This window comes from Grampus griseus (assembly GCF_964374135.1).
Source record: "Grampus griseus genome assembly, chromosome: 12".
NCBI classification, from domain to species: domain Eukaryota; kingdom Metazoa; phylum Chordata; class Mammalia; order Artiodactyla; family Delphinidae; genus Grampus; species Grampus griseus.
Window position 1 is genome coordinate 11,042,089 of NC_139006.1, and position 19,653 is coordinate 11,061,741.

Sequence of the window (19,653 nt, forward strand, 5' to 3'; positions counted from 1 at the left end):
GCAAATAACCAGAAATAATCTAACCACAGCAGGGGACTAGACTAGTTAATTATGGAACATCTATAAAATAGATTATTTGTTCAAAATAACATGAACTGTGGTGACCTGTAATCTGAATATATATGACATGAAGGTACATTAGTTGGGGGGAAACAGTGCAGAACAACGTATACCAGTATGCATAGCAAGACTATAATTTTTAAAGGATAAATGTGCAGACATATGCTGATACGAATCTTTGTATTTGCTTCTGAAAGAAAACACAAGAAGCCACCAACTGCAATGGAGGAGGCTGGAGGGTGGAAGGCATTTTCTTCCTGTACCGTTTGCCTTGTCTTAACCATGTGCATGTCTTAATTCTCAGTTATTTTTAAGGTCGACAGGGTAGTTGTTCTCTTTATAACTTTTGTTTTACAAAATATCATTTTAAAGTTGAATTTTAAAACCCCAAAGTTAAAAAAAATTATTCTCTACCTTACTCGCCCCCAGAGATTATACGAGGCAACGTTTCCAACAGTTTTTTCAGAGAAGAAAGTAACTGCAGCAAAAGGTGGGGAAAGGCCCAGCCCTGCTTACACCTGCCAGGCCTGACCAGGATGCCTCTCCATCACAGACCAGGTCAGTGAAACAGACCTTCAGATGCCTTTCCCTTCTTTTGGTACATCAAATGGTATCAAAGTAATCTCCCCCTGGCTCCCCTTCCCCTCCCTTTTTTGGTACTGATTCTATATGGATCACAATCAGAACAATGAGAGGTGTGGGCTATTTCTTAGTCATTGTTATGGTTTCTATACAGAACTACCAAGGGGGAAGGTTTCCAACCAGCTTCACTCTCAGGTGGGAAAGATCACTTACAAAAAGCAAAGGTGATTTTCAGGCAAGAAGTCTTAGCCTAAAGTTTTGTGATTTTTTTTTTTAAGCTCCAGTTTTAATGGTTGCTCCTGCTGTAGTTTAATGGCACATGTACAAGGACGAGCCCTCTGTATGGTTCCTGAATCACGTCCCAATTGTCAATGCTGATCAGGGAAAGGGGCTACTCACCCTTAGAGGTTGTCTCTTGACGTCCCACATTTATGAAATCCCACACCCAAAAGGGCAAAATATCTGGAGGCCGGATTCAACTACGCAATGTTTTTATTTTTATTCAACTATAAGCAAATAGCAGAATTAACACAACATTCAGCAACTCCAGACCGGCTTTTCTTACAGCGAAGAGTGATCAATTTAACAGGCACAGACTTTCGGATTTCTGATGACCTCTCACTCAGCCCTGCAGCTCATCTAGATGGCCAAGCTTTAACAGCAACTCTCTCCCTATTGCGGCCAAGCTTTAACAGCAACTCTCTCCCTACTGCTTTTTTCAGTATTGCTCTTTAAAGGAGCCAGAGCAGGACACTGACACCCAATAACCAGCCTGAAATGTATCACGTGGGGGGCTAGTGGACGTGCCGGCCCCTGGGCCCCTGGTTGTCTTCGTGAGAGACAGGGCTGTGAAAACACATGCCAGAAGATGCCGTCACAGACAATCCTGGGCTCGGGCTCACAAAGGCAGAGGCAATCAACCTTTTCTTTTTTTCAGCCTCCCTTAAAGATTCTTTGATGCTCTGTTCTAATACTGCAGACCTGGTCTTTTTACCAGAATTTTTTTCTTCTAAGTCTGGGTTGTTATTCTTATATTAACATTTTGATGACCCCATCCTAGTACCAAAATATCCCCCACCAAAACGGAGTTCAAACTTGATCAAAACGTAAACCCCCTAGAATTACAGAGGACAGGCAGAAGGAAAAGTCACCCTAAACCTAAATCTGCCCGCTCAGGGCCCAGGCAGGGGGAAGGGGAGAAATCTACATGCATCACTAAACTGAAACACTGCTTGGGAACTCTGGGACCGTGTCCATCTCCTGGCTTTCCTCTACTTCCCAGACAGCTGCTCGTACAGTTTGGGCACATAGTCATCCCATTCGGCCTGGTAACACGTGCCGGCCACCGGAGCCCCGAGCTCGTACTTTTTGCGGAAATTCGCCACCTTGAATTTGCCACGGTGGTCTCCAGATCGGTTGCTGAGAATGGGCTCATCACACTTCAGTGGCCTGTCCTGCTCGTAAACCAGCCAGACGTAGCGGTGAAGGCCTGGAGGGAGAGGCGGGAGGGAAGATGTACACACAGCTAGGCATGTGAGAGGGAGACATCACCCATTTTCGGGGAATGCACCAACTTGGAGGGACCCAGACCACCCCATTTATGAGAGGGACCTAAGTCCACTGCAGCTTTATTCACAATAGCCCAGAGAAGAAAGCACCCCAAATGTCCATTGATGAATGAATGGATAAACAAAATATAGTATATACGTATGATGGAATATTATTCAGCCTTGAAAAAAGAAGGAAATCCTGCCCCATGCTACCACGTGGATGAGTCTTGGTATGGATCTGCATATGGCATGGAACTTATATGGAGCTACTGAAACTTTCCTATACTGCTGATTAGAGTGTAGAAATTTTCAACCATTTTGGATTTCTATGACCCAACAATTCTACTCCTAAGTATTTACCCAAGGGAAATGGAAACATGCCCAGAAAAGGACAAGAGTGTAAACAACAGCTTTATTCATAATATCCAAACACTGGAAACACAACCCAAATGTCCAGGGAATGGCTACACAAACTGTGGTATATTCGCACAATGGAATACCACTTGGCAATGAAAAGGAAAAAGCTACTACCTTGAGTCCAAGAGACCAGTCACCGAAAACAAATGCATACTGCATGACACCATTTATAATACAACAACAGCAAGAGTAATCCATAGAAAGGAGTCAGAAAATAATTAGCTCTGGGGTAATTTAACTTAAAAGATGCCTTAAGAACTTTCTGGGGTGACAAAACTATCCTACATCCTGTTTTCCATGGTGCTCACACGGATGTGTGCATTGGTCAATGTTCACTGACTAAACCCTTCTGATCTGTGTGTTTTATTATACGTAAGTTATACCTGACTAAACAAATACGAAAAAGAAAAAAGTGAGTTACTGAAGCTCTTTTTGTTAATGAGAACACAGCTCCTGCTTGAGAGAACTGCTTTATTCTCATGGGTGTATCTTCCATAATTAAACTGCCTAATGCAGTTTTATAACTGCCCCAGAAAACTTAAGAGATACCTGGGAAAGCTGTCCCTCTCCCATCCTCTTATGAATGCATGAGAGGGCCTGGAGCCATCTGAAGTTTCTGGGCCTAAAGATAAAACACAAGGTCCCTTGTCGGGGGCCTTATACCTCTTCAGAGTAACTCATGGCTGGACAACGTGTACAAGAGCAAGTGTTCTGCCGTGCTCCACTTCCCTTGCTTCAGGAAATGGAAACACCTGTAATGCATGACAGGCAATAACAGTGCATCTCCCACTGTTAGCCTAGGCAGCACTTACCCACCTTGGAGAGGTTCAATACAGTATTCTCTCTCTCTCTCCTTACATATATAATACATAACCTAAGGCAATACATTATGTGTGTGTATCTTCAATACAGTCCTTAGTAACCAAATCTTTTCAAGATACCACACTAGATTTTCGATAGAAAGACGAAATGACAAAAAAGCCAGTTTTTTATAATTAATTTGGAAACTATGACCATTTCTGAGACCTTTCATGGGAACTAGAAACTCAACCCACAGGGCAAAGGCTGAATATGGAATTTAGCTGATTTAACTGTTTAATCCACGTGTAGCTCCCCTGGGAAGTTGTTCTCAGCATTCTGCAACATTGCTTCCTTGGTATCTCTTCACCAACTTCCCTGCTTGCTAAAGGCCTGACAGCTGAGAGGCAGCGCTAAAAGAACATCCATCTAACTGGTACCCAAGGCTCTAGCCACCTAACACTACAGCAGGTCTGAGCGTCCCTGACAGGCAGTTGCCTTAGAGGGGAACCGAGTTGCCTAAAGTCTCCACTAGGGTAAGGGCTCTCATAAATAAAAATAAAACTCTAAGAACCAGACTAAAATTTTGTAGCACTTTAGGCCAATCCTGATGTCCCCGCCCATCTCCCTCCAAAAGCAGCCTTTACTGACCTGTGCCCTTGGGAGGCCCAGAGCCCACATAATCAGAGAGGACCGTGCCACTGCTGATGTCGTTGCCCTTCATGTTGACCACCAGGAAATGGTGCCATTCCCTACATGGAGGAACAGAGGACCATCAGCACCGCAGGAAGTTATTATGCACGCATGGGCGCAGCCAGCAAATGTGCAGCACGCACTGCTCCACACCAGGATGCGGTGACAGACAAGACAGATGGCCCCACCTTCTCGGCCAGAGCAAACCTTACATGCCAGCAGAGAGGACCCAGCCACTCCCTCCCTCCTTCCGACTCTCTAGGGCAGGGGTCAGCACACTTCTGTGAAGGGCCAGACAGTAAATGTTTTAGGCTTTGTGCAACACACTGTCTCTATCACAACTACTCAACTCTGCAGCTGTAGCCTGAAGCAGCCACAGACAGGACATCAATAAATTATCGTGGCTGGGTTCCAACAAAACTTTGTTTAGGGACACCAAAATCTGAATTTCATGTAATCTCCACATGTCACAAAGTATTATTGTTCTTCAATTTTTTTCCCCCATTCATTTAAAAATGTTAAAGTCATTCTCAGCTCATGGGGCTGTACAAAAAAAGGTCTCGGGCAGATCTAGCTCTCGGCTGTAGATTCTAGACTTTTGTTCTAGGGAGTGAAAGGGAGGAAAATGCACACTCAGGCTTAAGCATGGACGTGAACACCCCAAATCGGGTCTATTTCTGCCACCACAGCATGTCCAGTAAGGGACTTACACAGTGCAAGAAGCACTGGGTCACATGTGGATGACTTGCTGTTTCCCATCTTTCCCCAACTTGCCTGTATTTGGGGTCCTTCCTGCTGGGAGCATCCGGGTCTGTCAAGACCAAGGTATACAGTTTACCTGGATCGAGGCCATCCCACGCAATGCTGGTGGGCCGGTTCTTAACCTGTAGGAAGGAACAGATTTGGAGTTTAAGTCAGAAATGTTGAAGAAACCAATACTTTCTTTGACCTCAGATTCCTTAAAGGTCAAGCACAGTAAATTATTAATTAAAGCTCAAGTATATCGACTCTATTAAGAGCGAGGATGTGACATTTAATATACATTATTTATTTTAGTCCCAACAACAATATGGGGCTAGTAGACTTAGAAAGACGATGGGTCAGGATTTCAACGCTCGTGCTGACTGCAACCTTACATTACCTGGAATGACAGGATCTCTAGATTGGTGACCACGTTACCTGGGGCCTGCTAAAGTGAAATCTGAATTAACGAGATATTTAAAAGAGCAGAGAAAATGAGAAAACCAAGGTGGGCAGACGTGGACAGTGATTCTGGAAAGAGAGGCTGCGAGATGGGCACTTTAAACACCCAAAACAATAAACTCTGTAAACGTCTAAACCAATAAACTATCTGGGAACTGTTTATTCGCACTGTTGCTCCAGAGGTTCGGAACCAAAAACTCGCCACGGCGTCGGGCACCTAGTTTCCCCACTTGCAGCAGCCAGGACCTGGTTAGGCCTCAGCCGTGGGCGCTCAGAAGCCAAACAGTAAAACAAGGCCGTTTACCCTCGAGCCTTCCAGCTGCAGAACGCATTTACCTTTGGGGTGGCTTCACGCTACTGGGAAGAATCTCTGGGCATTGCTGCTCACCGCTGCTCACTGCTTACATAATGCGTCATATGCCCTCGGGTGGGGCTTTTACTTCCCAAATTGAGGCCTAAATTCCTGAGCACCGAGGGGAGGCTCTGGGGACGTGTGGGCGGCCACTCCCCACTCCCTCCAGGGAACGGCGCCCTCCCCTCCCCTGCGCAGCGATCTGGGCCGTTTCGAGGCCTATGCCACTGCCGGCGCCTCGAAGTCCCGGGAAAACGGATCAATTTCTTCCGAAGCCGAGCCCCGCCTGCCACGTGCCGGGTTCCCAGGGCTGGGTGGGGGGAGGGGGCGGTCAGAAGGCCTGCGGCTTGGGCACCGCGACCCCCTTCCCTCGGTTGATCCAGCGCACGGAGGCCGGAACGTCCCTCCCCACCTCCACTGGGTCCCCGCCCCTCCGACCTGAGAGACTCTGAGCCTCCAGTAGCTGCACCCCCGCCGCCCTTGGGTACCTGGGTGGGTGTCAGCACTTTGCCCAGCTCGTCAACCTCCGCACCGCCGTATTTGACCTGCAGCGGATGCTGCGGCCTCTCGTCCACTTCCTGCAGGCTCAAAGGCCCGGACCACTTGCTGAGGTCCACCGGCATCGCGAAACCGAGAGGGTCGGACAGCAAGGAAAGCTGCGGGAGGACTCACGCAGGGTAACTGCCCAGCCTCCCAGCAGCCTACAAGCTGTACCGAGGCAACGCAGGCACTACGGCCAGGGAGCGCATGCGCCAGAGCCACCGCCCCGCCCTGCCCCGCTTCTCCAGTCACCGGCGAGGACGGGCCCCACGCTGCTCTCTGATTGGCCGAACCCAGTAGCGCGGGTCCTGTAGCGCTCCCGGGTCAATGCAGCAGCTTTGGTCTTTCTTTTTGCGGAGGGGGAATGTGCCGCCTGCCGCTGGCGGAGTTCCCAAGAACTGTGGCTGGGCTTGCAAGACTGTTGTTTCAAGAACTGCAATTGAGCTACCATTAATTTTTTTAACCTTTTTGCATGATTCTTTGCTCTACTTTCTAAATGCAGAAATGGTATGGTCTTGCTTTTCTCTTGCACTTCTTAAAACAACCTCATTGCCCCGCCTCCTGGTATTTTCGCGCATGCTCACTGGTTTCCGTAACGGCCAGGAGAGGGCCTGGGGGAACTTTTGAGCGTTGTTCTCAACGGGTAAATATATTTGCACATATATTTGATCTCCCTATCCCCACTTGCTCTAGACAAGGTTCTTGGGAAATTTGTTTTTTGAGAATTTTTTTTTTAAACTTGCAAAACAAGGAATGTTGCTGACCATCCAGTTTTAAAAGGATGAAGTCAGCCACTGCAGTCCCTGACCTACAACACACCCTGAAAGGCATTCAGGACAAGAACAGGATGATGCACTGTGTGCCTTGAGAAAAAAAAGGCAAAATCCTTAGATCTTAGATATATTCTAGGAGAATTTTTAAATGAATCCAGATTCTTGCATCTTTCCATACTTAAAAAGCACTAAAATCATGAACTGAGATATCTGCTCCTAATGACTAGCATCAATCTTCTACCAACATGTATGCTTGATTGCATGTACCCCTTAGCCAAAATCATATATATACTGGCCTCTCCCTCTTCCTCTTCGAAGCAGTTCCTCGGAGCTATTTGAGAGGCTGTCTCCCAGGCTGTAGTCCTCAGTAAGACACAGAATAAAACTCAACTTCCAACTCTTGTGCTTTTTTTTTTTTTCGGTCGACAAACCATAGTTACTATTCCTACTTTGTTGACAAGTGGCTCTGTCTCAAAACTGCTCTCATTGTAGCCACCAAATGCTTTCTTTTTCTAAATATGAAGGGCACTATTTAATACTCCTTATCTAATTTGACCTTAGGAGAGCTTTTGACATTGATAGCTACCCCCCAGGGAATAAAAAGTTGTCTGTTGTTTTTATTTCCTATTAGGAAATAATACAATTCATTGTAGAAAATTCATATTAAAAAATCCAAAGAAGTAAATACGAATAGCTTCTATTCCACTACTTGAACATAAACATTGGCAACAATTTGGGGTATATTTTTCCAATTTTAAAACTATGACTATAGGGGACTTCCCTGGTGGTGCAGTGGTTAAGAATCTGCCTGCCAGTGCAGGAGACACAGGTTCAGTCCCTGGTCCGGGAAGATCCTACATGCCGTGGAGCAACTAAGCCCATGCGCCACAACTACTGAGCCTGCACTCTAGAGCCTGTGAGCCACAACTACTGAGCCCACGTGCCACAACTACTGAGCCCACGTGCCACAACTACTGAAGCCTGTGAGCCTACAGCCTGTGCTCCACAACAAGAGAAGCCACTGCAATAAGAAGCCTGCACACCACAACAAAGAGTAGCCCCCACTTGCCACAACTAGAGAAAGCCCGTGCACAGCAATGAAGACCCAATGCAGCCAAAAATAAATAAATAAGTAAAATAAATTAAAAAAAAATTACGATTATAAATATTTTGTTCTGTTTATTCACCCAAAAAATTGCATTTACTCTACCATTGTAGAATATCCATATGAAAATGGATCTTCATTATTTTAATGGGCTAGTCTACTCTAGATGCACCACAATTTGTTCAACAAATGTCCTGATTTTGGACATTTATGCTATTTTGTTGTTTTTTCATTTTACAGATATCACTGAAATGAATATGTGTTTGTGTGTGTGTGTGTGTGTGTGTGTACACTTGATGGATAGTTTCAAGAGAATTTTATTAGGGATTAGGTAGGTCAAAGAATATGTACTTTAAAGGGATGAATCATAGCTAGTTAACTGTCTACTTAAGTCCAGACCAGAAGTAATGCCTTCAACATGAAACACTAATATGATTGTTGGTTCTTTCCATCAATTGTTCTATAAATGCATTTTGAGAAACTTGTAACCAAAAGAGAAATAGTCCCTGCCCTCGTGGAGTATATAGTCTAGCAGTGGAGAGAGGCATTCATCAAATGACATTCAACAAATAAAAAATTACAAAATGTGATCTTTCTCAGATACAAATCAGGTAGGTCCACACCTCACCCTGCCTTCCCTAAAACCCTCTGTGCCCCTCCCCCAATTGCCTCAGGATGAAGTCCAGACTCTTAAAAGTGTCCTGTAGACTTCTTCTACTTCCCTGTGTCTACCTCCTTGCATTCTTCTCTCCAAACACTGAATTTGTTTCATTTCCAAATTGTCTTTCTACCTCTGGGCCTTTGCACATGCTGTTCCCTCTTCTTGGAACACTTTTCCCTCATTCCCCTTCTCCCCACCCCTCACTGTATTCTTGTCCAAGTTCACCTTTACTCATCTTAAACATCACTTCCACCTTCTCCCACTCATCAAGACTGGGAAATGCCCTCATCTCTGCATCCACATTCAATTTGTCTTTTCTCTTTCTTAACATTCAGAGCATTTGGGATTATGAGTTTATCATCTGAAACACACTACTGCCCACTGGAATATACACTCCATGAGGGTTATCTCTCTTAGTCACTGGTCTTATCCCCAGCACTTAAAATAGTGCCTGACACACTTAGTACATGATATTATCATTATCATTATTATTATATGAAAATAAGTGAATTTTTAAAAAGACCATCTGGTTGGTTTCAGGTTCAGATCACTAAAGCTTTGCTTTCTAATAAAATATCACATTCAGAAAAGATAGACCTTTGCACCTGCAAATCCATTATCAACAGCACCTCCTTAATTAGCGGCAGCTGGAAAAATCAGAGCACCTTTCCTCTCACTGTTTAAACAGCTCTCATCAAATGCTCATGAGATGATAGATGCCATCCCACAGCCATGTGTTAAAAAAGAAAACAACTCTTTGGTCTGATGAGATAGTTGCACCTTCATAGAAAAGTCTCAGAAGGAGACTTTTTAAAATTTGCTTTGAAGGAATTCCCTGCTGGTCCAGTGGTTAGGACTCCGCACTTTGACTGCCAAGGGTCCAAGTTCAATCCCTGTTTGGGGAACTAAGATCCCACAAGCCGCGAGTAAATAAGTAAATAAATAAATAATTTTGCTTTGAGGACTTCCCTGGTGGCACGGTGGTAAAGAATCCACCTGCCAGTGCAGAGAACATGGGTTCGATCCCTGGTCCGGGAAGATACCACATGCCGCAGAGCAACTAAGCCCGCGTGCCGCAACTACTGAAGCCCGGGCACCTAGAGCCCCTGCTCCGCAACGAGAAGCCTGCGTACTGCAATGAAGAGTAGCCCCCACTTGCTGCAACTAGAAAGCCTGTGCGCAGCAACGAAGACCCACACAGCCAAAAATAAATAAATAAATAAAATTAAAAACATAAAAAAAGAAATTTGCTTTGAGCTAGCTCTGGGACTAAACACAGATGCTCACTGGCTATTTAAGAGGTGCGAATGACTTTATGGAGTGCCTGCTAGCTGCAAAGTGCTTAACTGTGCTTATGGATAAGGTTCTGGAGGCTCATGGAGTGACGGCGAGAGACCCCCTGGATCTTGCCATGCCTTCCTCTGTCTCTATTAGCCTGGGCTGCTCTCTCCACTGAGGAGAGGGAACTGGAACCACTTCCATTAAAACTATGGTTGGAACCGGCCAAACCGTATTTACTGGGCGCCTACTGTGTTCAGGTCAGCCTGCTCCCATAAGGACTGCTCGCATTACCAAATGCATGCCCCCTATAGGTCCACGCATTCCAAGGACAACTGTAACATTTACCAAGCACCCACTGTATGTATGCCCCAATGACAGCAATTAACATTTACTAAGCACCTACTGTGTGCAGGTCAGAGTGCTCCAGTGAAGACAACTTCCATTTCCTGACCATTATCACTCCCACGTGCCAGGCCCTGACTGAAGGCCTTGATGCTCAGCGTTTCATTTCATCCTCACACCAACCCAATGTGGGAGGGACTGCTATTAACCCATTTCATAGTTAAATAAACTGAGGCTTGGAGAGGTAGAGTGACAAAGCAGATGAAAGCCCACCTTCCCCCCCAGGCCAGACACAAAGTCCTTAAGCATGCTCTAGCTGGGAGTGCTGGGAATAGGTGAGGCAATCATGGTCTTTGACTCCAGAAAGCTTTCCCCTGGTGAAGGTTTATGCAGGAAATCACCATGAAAACCCCTCATGGCAGCCGTGAAAATGCAGCCCACACATCTCCAACTGCAGGGAGAGAAGTTGGTCAGGGCCCCAGGTGCTGTTATCTGCTTTGAGGCCAAGACCACGCTTTGGCAGGCTGCCCCCAGCCCATGACCGAGCTTGGCAGGGTTATTAACACAGAGCTGGGAGGCTCAGGGCTCCTATGTGGTCAGCACTGGCTTGCCTGTTTCTTTGCAACTACACCTCAGGCTAGGTTGCTTCCTTCCCTGGCTTCCACACTCAGGCTCAGATTCTCTCCCCATTTTCTCTCACAGCCATCTCTCCTAGTAAATACCTTGCACATTGAATCCCATCTTGTCATCAGCTTCTCAGATGACCAAGAGTGACGCTCCCAAGTGTAAGAGACAGTATGAGGACCACCTGAAGTGGAAGCAAGCTTGGAGTGTGTGGGTGCTGGGCTTGGACCAGTGGACAGACTGGTTTCACTAGAATGGGAGATTTAGGTAGGGGCAGATGGATGACATAGCAAAAAGGCTGAATAAGCATAAGGGACAAGGAAGGGAATGTCCTTTTTTTTTTTTAACCTATAAAAAGTTTTAAAATGTCTTCAATATACAAGTAATCAGACACATAGCATAATCTAAGGGCACAGGAATGGAAGTCAGAATACATTCACTTCCTAATCCATCACCTGGTACCTTATGAAACCTTGGGCAAGGAGGGCAGGCAGAAGAATGGCGTCTCAAAGATGTCCACATCCTAATTCCCAGAGTCTGTGAATATATTCTGTTACGTGACTAACGGGAATTATGATACCAGATGGAATTAAGGTTGTTAATCAGCCGACCTGAATACTGGGAGATTACCCTCAATTATCTGGGTGGACCCAGTGTAATCACAAAGGTCCTTAAATGGGGAAGAAGGCAGGATTGTCAGAACAAGAAGGATGCCATGTGGGAAAGACTTACCCAACCATGGCTGGGTCTGCAGGTGGAGGAAGGGGCCAGGAGCCAAGCAGTGCAGGCAACCTCCAGAAGCTGGAAAAGGCCAGGAACCAGATTCTCCCCTAGAGGTTCCTGAATGAATGTGACCCTGCTGACACCTTGATTTTAGCCCAGTGAGACCCACTTCAGACTTCTGACCTCCAGACCCGTAAGATAACAAATTCGTGTTGTCGTAAGCCACTACGTTTCTGGTAATTTTTTACAACAACAATAAGAAAGTTATACAGAATATGACTTATGTTTGCTAAGCCTCAGTTTCCCCCTCTCTAAACTGGGTTTATCAATACCCCTGAAATGATCGTGGTGAGGATTAAATGAAACACAGGTGATGTGCTTCATACACAGCCTGGCACCTCCTAATGGGAAGCTATTACTATTTTTACATGTTCATTATATAAAACTTTATTCATAAATACAAACACGCAAACATAAAATTAATTAATTAATTAGCAATCCAACCACCTAAAAGCAATGAACATCCTGCAGTATTTCCTTTCAGACTACCTTCTATGTATATAAATGTGAATGTGCATATATGATAGCTCGGCTTCAGTATGAACTGGGTCAAATTATACATACATGCTGTTGTATAATTTGCCTTTCTTCACTTATGTCTGTAAATAAATTACTACAGCAACATTCTTAATGGTTGTACAGGATTCTATTGTATGGATTGTTGCTTGTTTGCAAACGAAATCCTCCATATGGGAACATTTCAGATGACCTCACTATTATGCTCTAGAAACACCTCTGCAATATATATTCTTTTACATGTACCTTCATGCACTTGTTTGCTTGTTGTTTGTTTTCTCCTGAGAATAAAATCATAGAAGTGGACCAAACATCATTTACATTTTAAGTTTGGGATACCATATTCCAAATCGGGCAGAGTCTCTGTGACTGACCGATTTTTAAAGCAAAAGGACACCTAGTGATCAACAGGTTTACTCTCTCATGGTTTTCGTTTTGTTTTGGCCAATGGGGGTGGGGCGGCGGTGTTTACACTCTCATTTGTTTTTCAATGTTCCTTTCTATCTCCACAGTTTTATATTCATGATTTCAACAATATATGTAGACTATCTGATCCACGTAAGAACACAGATCTCATTAGTAGTCTATGTTGAACATATTCTGATGTTATACGTTTCAAAAAATGGTTTTTTTAAAACAACTGCCAGTTACGATGACGTCGTGAATTATTTGATCGTGCATTTGCTGTTAGATGTTGAGACTGATTCTCATTTACCCCTTCACTGGACAGTTGAGGAAACCGAAGTTCAGAAAGGCTCAGGGACTTACCAAAGGCTGGCATCCAGCTGAAAGGAGAATCTGTCTGGTCTGTGGGGAGATGTCTCGGCAGAGTCGGGCAGGGCTGGGCACCCAGGAGAGCTTCTGCCAGCCAGAGCGGAGGAGCCAGGCACACCTGCAAATGCCTCCAGAAAGCCTTGTTTTTACCCAGAAACCAAGAAGTGCCAAAAAAAATCCAGGTAAAGACTCAGCCCTGGGGGCCTTTAGGGGCTCCTGGCATTTAGTAGATGCTCACTATTCACCGCTTACTCAGAGCGCTGTCGATGTCTTAAAGGAGGTGGGAAAAGCAATTTTTAAAAACAAAGGAAAGCAATGTTGTATTCATTGACACACATCTACTGTGTACACTTGCCTTTCTGGACTGTAAATTGTCTGTGTGTGTTTGTCTCGGTGAGGAGCTTTTGTAGGGCTGCTGTGGATAGACTCAAATGAATGAGCCTGTGAAACCACAGGCTGCTTTGTTTGTTGAGTGAGGGCAGGAAATTCATTGATGTGGTTATTCAGTGGAATGGCTTCATTCCAGTTTTACTCTTGTGCTTCTGCTAGAGAAAGTGTTTCGTGAGGGAGGCCTGGACAAAGATAAATCTCCCACGTGTGGCCACAGCTTAAGTTCAGAAACTGTTGTCAAGACCATGCCAGTCACCTGGAAGTGTGACTCCAGGGGCCCAGGCTCTGGCTCTTGGCCAAGCAGATGAACTGAGACATTTTTCTGGAAATTGATCTTCAACTGGTTTCCAGGATTCCGCTTGTTAGATTTTTTTTTTTTTTATACTGAGGTTTTTGCTTTTACTCTACGAGAATTTCAAAGCATTTAAAAACACCCTTTAAATTCCCACTGGTATCTTCTGCATAAAATATTTTTAGGAAAGAGTTAGGCAGAAAATTAATTTTTAAAACAAGCAAATTCTAGTTCTTCAAAAAATTAAAAATAGAATTACCACATGACTTAGCAATCTCACTTTTGGCGTGTAGATCCAAAGGAATTGAAAGCAGAGTCTCAAAGGGATATTTGCAAGTCATGTCTACAGCAGCATTATTCACAATAGCCAAGAGGTGGAAGCAACCCAGTGTCTGTTGACAGATGAATGAATAGACAAAATGTGGTGTATACATACAATGGAATATTATTTAGCTTTATAAAGGAAATGCTGACGCAAGCTACAACATGAATGTATCTTGAGGACATTACACTAAGTGGAATAAACCAGAAACAAAAGGACAAATACTGTATGATTCCACTTATATGAGATATCTAAAGTGGTCAAATTCACAGACACAGAAATTAGTGTTGCCAGGAACTGGGTGGGAAGGAGGGAATGGGGAGTTGTTGTTTAATGAGTATAGAGTTTCAGTTTTGGAAGATGAAAAAGTTCTGGAGATTGGTTGCACAGCAGCCTAGTATAAACACACAATAGAATATTATTCAGCCCCAAAAAGGAATGAAGTGCTGATACACGCTATAATGTAGATGCACCTTGAAAACATTGGGATAAGTGAAAGAAGCGAGACACAAAACGGCAAGTATTTTGTGACTCCACTTATGAAATATCCAGGATAGGTAAATCCATAGACACAGAAGGCAGACTGGTGGTCACCATGGCTGGGAGGAGTAGGGAAGGGGAACTTCTGCTTACTGGGCATGGTTTTTTTGTTTGTTTTTTTGGCTGCGTTGGATCTTCGTTGCTGTGCGCGGGCTTTCTCTAATTGCAGCGAGTGGGGGCTACTCTTCATTGTGGTGTGCGGGCTTCTCGTTGCAGTGGCTTCTCTTGCTGCAGAGCAAGGGCTCCAGGTGCACGGGCTTCAGTAGTTGTGGCTCGCAGGCTCTAGAGTGTAGACTCAGTTGTTGTGGCGCACAGGCTTAGTTGCTCCGTGGCATGTGGGATCTTCCTGGACCAGGGTTTGAACCCATGTCCCCTGCACTGGCAGGCGGATTCTTAACCACTGTGCCACCAGGGAAGTCCCTGGGCATGGGTCTTATTTTGAGGTGATGAAAATGTTCTGGAACTAGATAGAGGTGGTGGTAGTACAACATCGTGATGTATCAAACGCCACTGCATCATTCACTTTATTTATTTATTTATTTTTGGCTGCATTGGGTCTTCATTGCTGTGCGTGGGCTTTCTCTAGTTGCAGCCAGTGGCGGCTATTCTTTGTAGCAGTGCATGGGCTTCTCATTGCGGTGGCTTCTCTTGTTGCGGAGCACAGGCTCTAGGCGCACAGGCTTCAGTAGTTGTGGCACGTGGACTCAGTAGTTGTGGCTTGTGGACTCTAGAGCACAGACTCAGTAGTTGTGGCACATGGGCTTAGTTGCTCCGTGGCATGTGGGATCTTCCTGAACCAGGGCTCAAATCTGTGTCCCCTGCACTGGCAGGCAGATTCTTAACCACTGCGCCACCAGGGAAGACCCTGCATCATTCACTTTAAAATGGTTTATTTTATGTTACATGAATCTCACTTCACTTAAAAAATAAGTAAATTATAGAAGTCACCTGCAAATATTTGTAGGCTCAGAGGTTGCTTGCAGTATTACTCTGCAAATAGCACATGCTTTCAGAGACTGGGAAACAGAAATGGACAGATTAACTGGTATAAACACTGGTGTTGGTTTGCCAGCATCCATCTCTCTTTCGATTAATAGCACCTCACTCTTCCTTTGGGGAACCACCCCTCTGTCACTCTCAGTTCATGTGGTTTAGGAAGGGCTGAAGGGATAGTCATGTGACCTAAGGCTGGCCAATCAAAGCATTGCATCCCTCTGGTCTAGCCATTGGTTCAGGGATGCACAGGTGAACGAAGCCAAGCCAATGAGACTCAGTTCCAGGACCTTGGGTGGAACCACTGGGAAGAGGGAATCTCTCTTCCAGCAGTGCTGCTGAGGAGAGAGAATGTCAGCCTGGAGCTGTTGGTGGTAATCTGACCACTGGGACCAAAGAGGCTCCCTGGGAAAGGAGCCAACACAGAGCAAAGTAGCTCTGAGACAGAGAAAGTCATTGTGACATGGTGACATTGACACTGTTTGACACCTGGATGGAGCCAAGCATGAAGCAAGATCTACCCCTTGGACTTTTCAGATACGTGAGCCAGCTAATTCCATTTTGGACCTGTGCCAATTTAAGTTGGATGTTCTTCACGTGCAATAAAATGAATCCTGGATCAATGCAGATGATCTGCTCATTAAAAAGGAGCTAGAGGGCTTCCCTGGTGGCGCAGTGGTTGAGAGTCCGCCTGCCGATGCAGGGGACGCGGGTTCGTGCCCCGGTCCGGGAAGATCCCACATGCCGCGGAGCAGCTGGGCCCGTGAGCCATGGCCGCTGAGCCTGCGCATCCGGAGCCTGTGCTCCCTAACGGGAGAGGCCACAGCAGTGAGAGGCCCGCGTACCGCAAAAATAATAAAATAAAAAGGAGCTAGAAATAGAAACTAGGTCTCCCAAATCATGCTACAAGTCAGTGAAACCTCATTCATTCAGACCTTAAGCTATCAAATTAATGATTATTCAAACTGGAATCTTTACCATCTTCATGAAAAATGGCTTGCGTGTGTCTTTTTTTTTTTTTTTCTTGCGGTACGCGGGCCTCTCACCGCGGGCCTCTCACTGTTGTGGCTTCTCCCGTTGCGGAGCACAGGCTCCGAACGTGCAGGCTCCGAACGTGCAGGCTCAGCGGCCATGGCTCATGGGCCCAGCCCCTCCGCGGCATGTGGGATCTTCGCGGACAGGGGCACGAACCCGTGTCCCCTGCATCGGCAGGCAGACTCTCAACCACTGTGCCACCAGGGAAGCCCTATGCCTGTGTCTTAAACAAGAGAAACTATAGAATGCCTGGCCTGGCCACAGCCGCTCTGAAGCCCTCATGAGTCCACCCCCTGACCCACCTGACAGGCAATGCACAGGCCTGTCAAACCACCTGTGAACTGGCCTGGTTCAAAAGGATGACCTACACCAATCAGATTCAACCTCTTGAATCTGCACTAGTATATATGGAGAAGCAGGCAGGTGTAAGTGGTAGGAACTAATGCAGAAAGGAGAAGATGCACAGAGAGTGCAGAGGGGCCGTTAAGAGCCTTGGGCAGGCTGGAAATCAGAGGCAGCAGAGAGTGTGGGTAAAGGATTTATAGTATGGAGGAGAAATGGCCGATCGGCAGTGGGAAAACAGCAGATTCACAGAGAAAAACGAGCACCTGGAGAAACAGACAGCCTTCCATCTCCAGAACTGACCCGCTCCACGGAAGGGCTCCAGGTGGGTGCCAGACCACCAGCACTGTTTGAGCAAACACCTTGTTCGTTTTTGAAAATTTACTTTTTTGAAGTATAGTTGATTTACAACATTGTGTTAATTTCTGCTGTACAGCAAAGTGATTCAGATATATATATATTCTTTTTCATATTCTCTTCCATTATGGTTTATCATAGGATACTGAATCTAGTTCCCTGTGCTATACAGTAGGACCTTGTTGTTTATCCATTCTCTATATAACAGTTTGAATCTGCTAATCCCAAATTCCCAATCCATCCCTCCCCCACTATCCCCCTTGGCAACCACAAATCTGTTCTCTATATCTGTGAGTTTGTTTCTGTTTTGTAGATATTTGTGTCATATTTTAGATTCCATATATAATTGATATCATATGGTATTTGTCTTTCTCTTTCTGACTTACTTCACTTAGTATGATAATCTCTAGGTCCATCCACATTGCTGCAAATGGCATTATTTCATTCTTTTTTATGGCTGAGTACTATTCCATCGTATATACGTACCACATCTTCTTTACCCATTCATCTGTCGATGGACATTTAGGTTGTTTGCATGTCTTGGCTATGGTGAATAGTGCTGCTATGATCATTGAGGTGCATGCATCTTTTTAAATTATAGTTTTGTCCAGATATATGCCCAGGAGTAGGATTGCTGCATCATATGGCAACTTATTTTTAGTTTTTGAGGAACCTCCATACTGTTTTCCATAGTGGCTGCACCAATTTACATTCACACCAACAGAAACTCCTTGTTCTTGAGGTGACCTCAGCACATCTCAGTGCCAAGAAACCCAAAGAACATGCCCACATTATTTTTATGTTAATCAGGACTCTTTCAGTTGCAAGTGACTAAAACCCAGTGCAAATGGAATCTTTAAAGAAGAAAAGTAATTAGTTCCAGTACTGGGATGCCAATGGGTAGTTGGCTTCAGAAGTATCCAGATCCACAGGCTTAAGTGGTGCCCTAAGTATCTGTCTCCCTCCTGTTTCTCAACTTTGTTTGCCTCTGGGCTGGTTTCAATCCCAAGTAGATTCTCCCTTTATGTTGCCCTATGGCCATTACGGTCAGCAGCTTCTAAGATGGCCCCAGCAATCCCCACCTCCTGGTATTCATGGTCTTGTGTAATCCCCTCCCCTTGAGTAAGCCACTTCTAACCAATAAAATATGGCAATGTTAATGGGATGTCACTTCCGTGATTAGGTTACATAAGATTAGGACTTACAACTTGCTAGCACGTACTCTCTATTGCCTTCTTGGCTTGCCGGCTTTCGTGAAATCACCTGCCAAGTATAGAAAGACTCACATGACAAGGAACTGGGGGTGGCCCCTGGCCAACAGTCAGTGAGGATCTGAGGCCCTCGGTCCAATGTCCCACAAGGAACTGAATCCTGCCAACAACCACCAAGTGAGGTTCGAAGCAGATGGTTCCCCAGTCAAGACTCCAGATGAATGAGGTGTCCGGTTCCCGGTTAAATACTAATGTGTGGGCTTCCTCGCTGGTCCTGTGGTTAAGCCTCCACGCTTCCACTGCAGGGGCGCAGGTTAGATTCCTGGTTGGGGAACTAGGATTCTTTATGCTGTGTGGCGCAGCCAAAAAAGAAAAAGTTAAAAAACAACAACAGCAAAAAGCAAAAAATCCTATGTGTGATTTCTCAGGCCTGACGGTAGGCAATTCAGAGGGTTTACCTGGCAGGCCTCCCAGGGGAAAGCTGCCCCCTTCCCCCCATGCCAGACCTGGTGCACAGACAGCACATTGCAGTCTCTAAGGGAGTTGCAGTCCAGGACTCAGCCCCTCTGACCAGTCATGCTCTTATGCATATTATGCTCCTTCCTTCTTGGGTCCCTTTATCTGAGGTCCTGGGCAGAGGTCCTCTCCAGGCACCTCTGCCCTGGCCGCCTTATTGGGGGTGAGGGGACATGACGTTGCAGACACTTGCTCACTCTGACTTCATACCAGGTACTTTTCCACTCCAATCCCTCCTCCCTCTACATCCTCACCACCACCCTCCCCCAAGTCCCAGTGGCTATAAACTTCTAGAGCCTTTTGTCTGGGGTCCCTTCCACAGTGAGACACATATAGGGGAAAATGCAACAGGGAGAGTAGGTACTTTCTCCAGTTTCAGCCTCTTCCCTAAACCATCACAGTAAGTGATCAACGGCTTAACTCTTTCATTTTCAGCTTGTTGCTTTATTCGGCTACTTGCACACCTGACACTTCAGCGCTCTCTCCCAGCTAGACTGCGATCCTGACAAGGAGACCCCAGCTTAGGCCGACACCTTGACTGCAGTCTCTTGAGAGACCCTGAGGCAGAGCCCCTGATCCACAGAAATTGTGAGATGATGTA

General features: G+C 45.5%; 1 protein-coding gene across 1 annotated transcript; it reads right to left on the reverse strand.

Moving 5' to 3' along the window:
• Positions 1–1,116: 1,116 nt before the first annotated feature.
• PEBP1 (phosphatidylethanolamine binding protein 1) lies at positions 1,117–6,390 on the reverse strand. The gene is made up of 4 exons (XM_082667797.1): positions 6,144–6,390; positions 4,875–4,984; positions 4,059–4,159; positions 1,117–2,131 (listed from the first exon to the last, which is right to left on the reverse strand). Exons 1-4 carry the CDS (start codon positions 6,276–6,278, stop codon positions 1,914–1,916), a joined length of 564 nt encoding a protein of 187 aa, XP_082523923.1. The 5' UTR covers positions 6,279–6,390; the 3' UTR covers positions 1,117–1,913.
• Between the last annotated feature and the right edge of the window lie 13,263 nt (positions 6,391–19,653).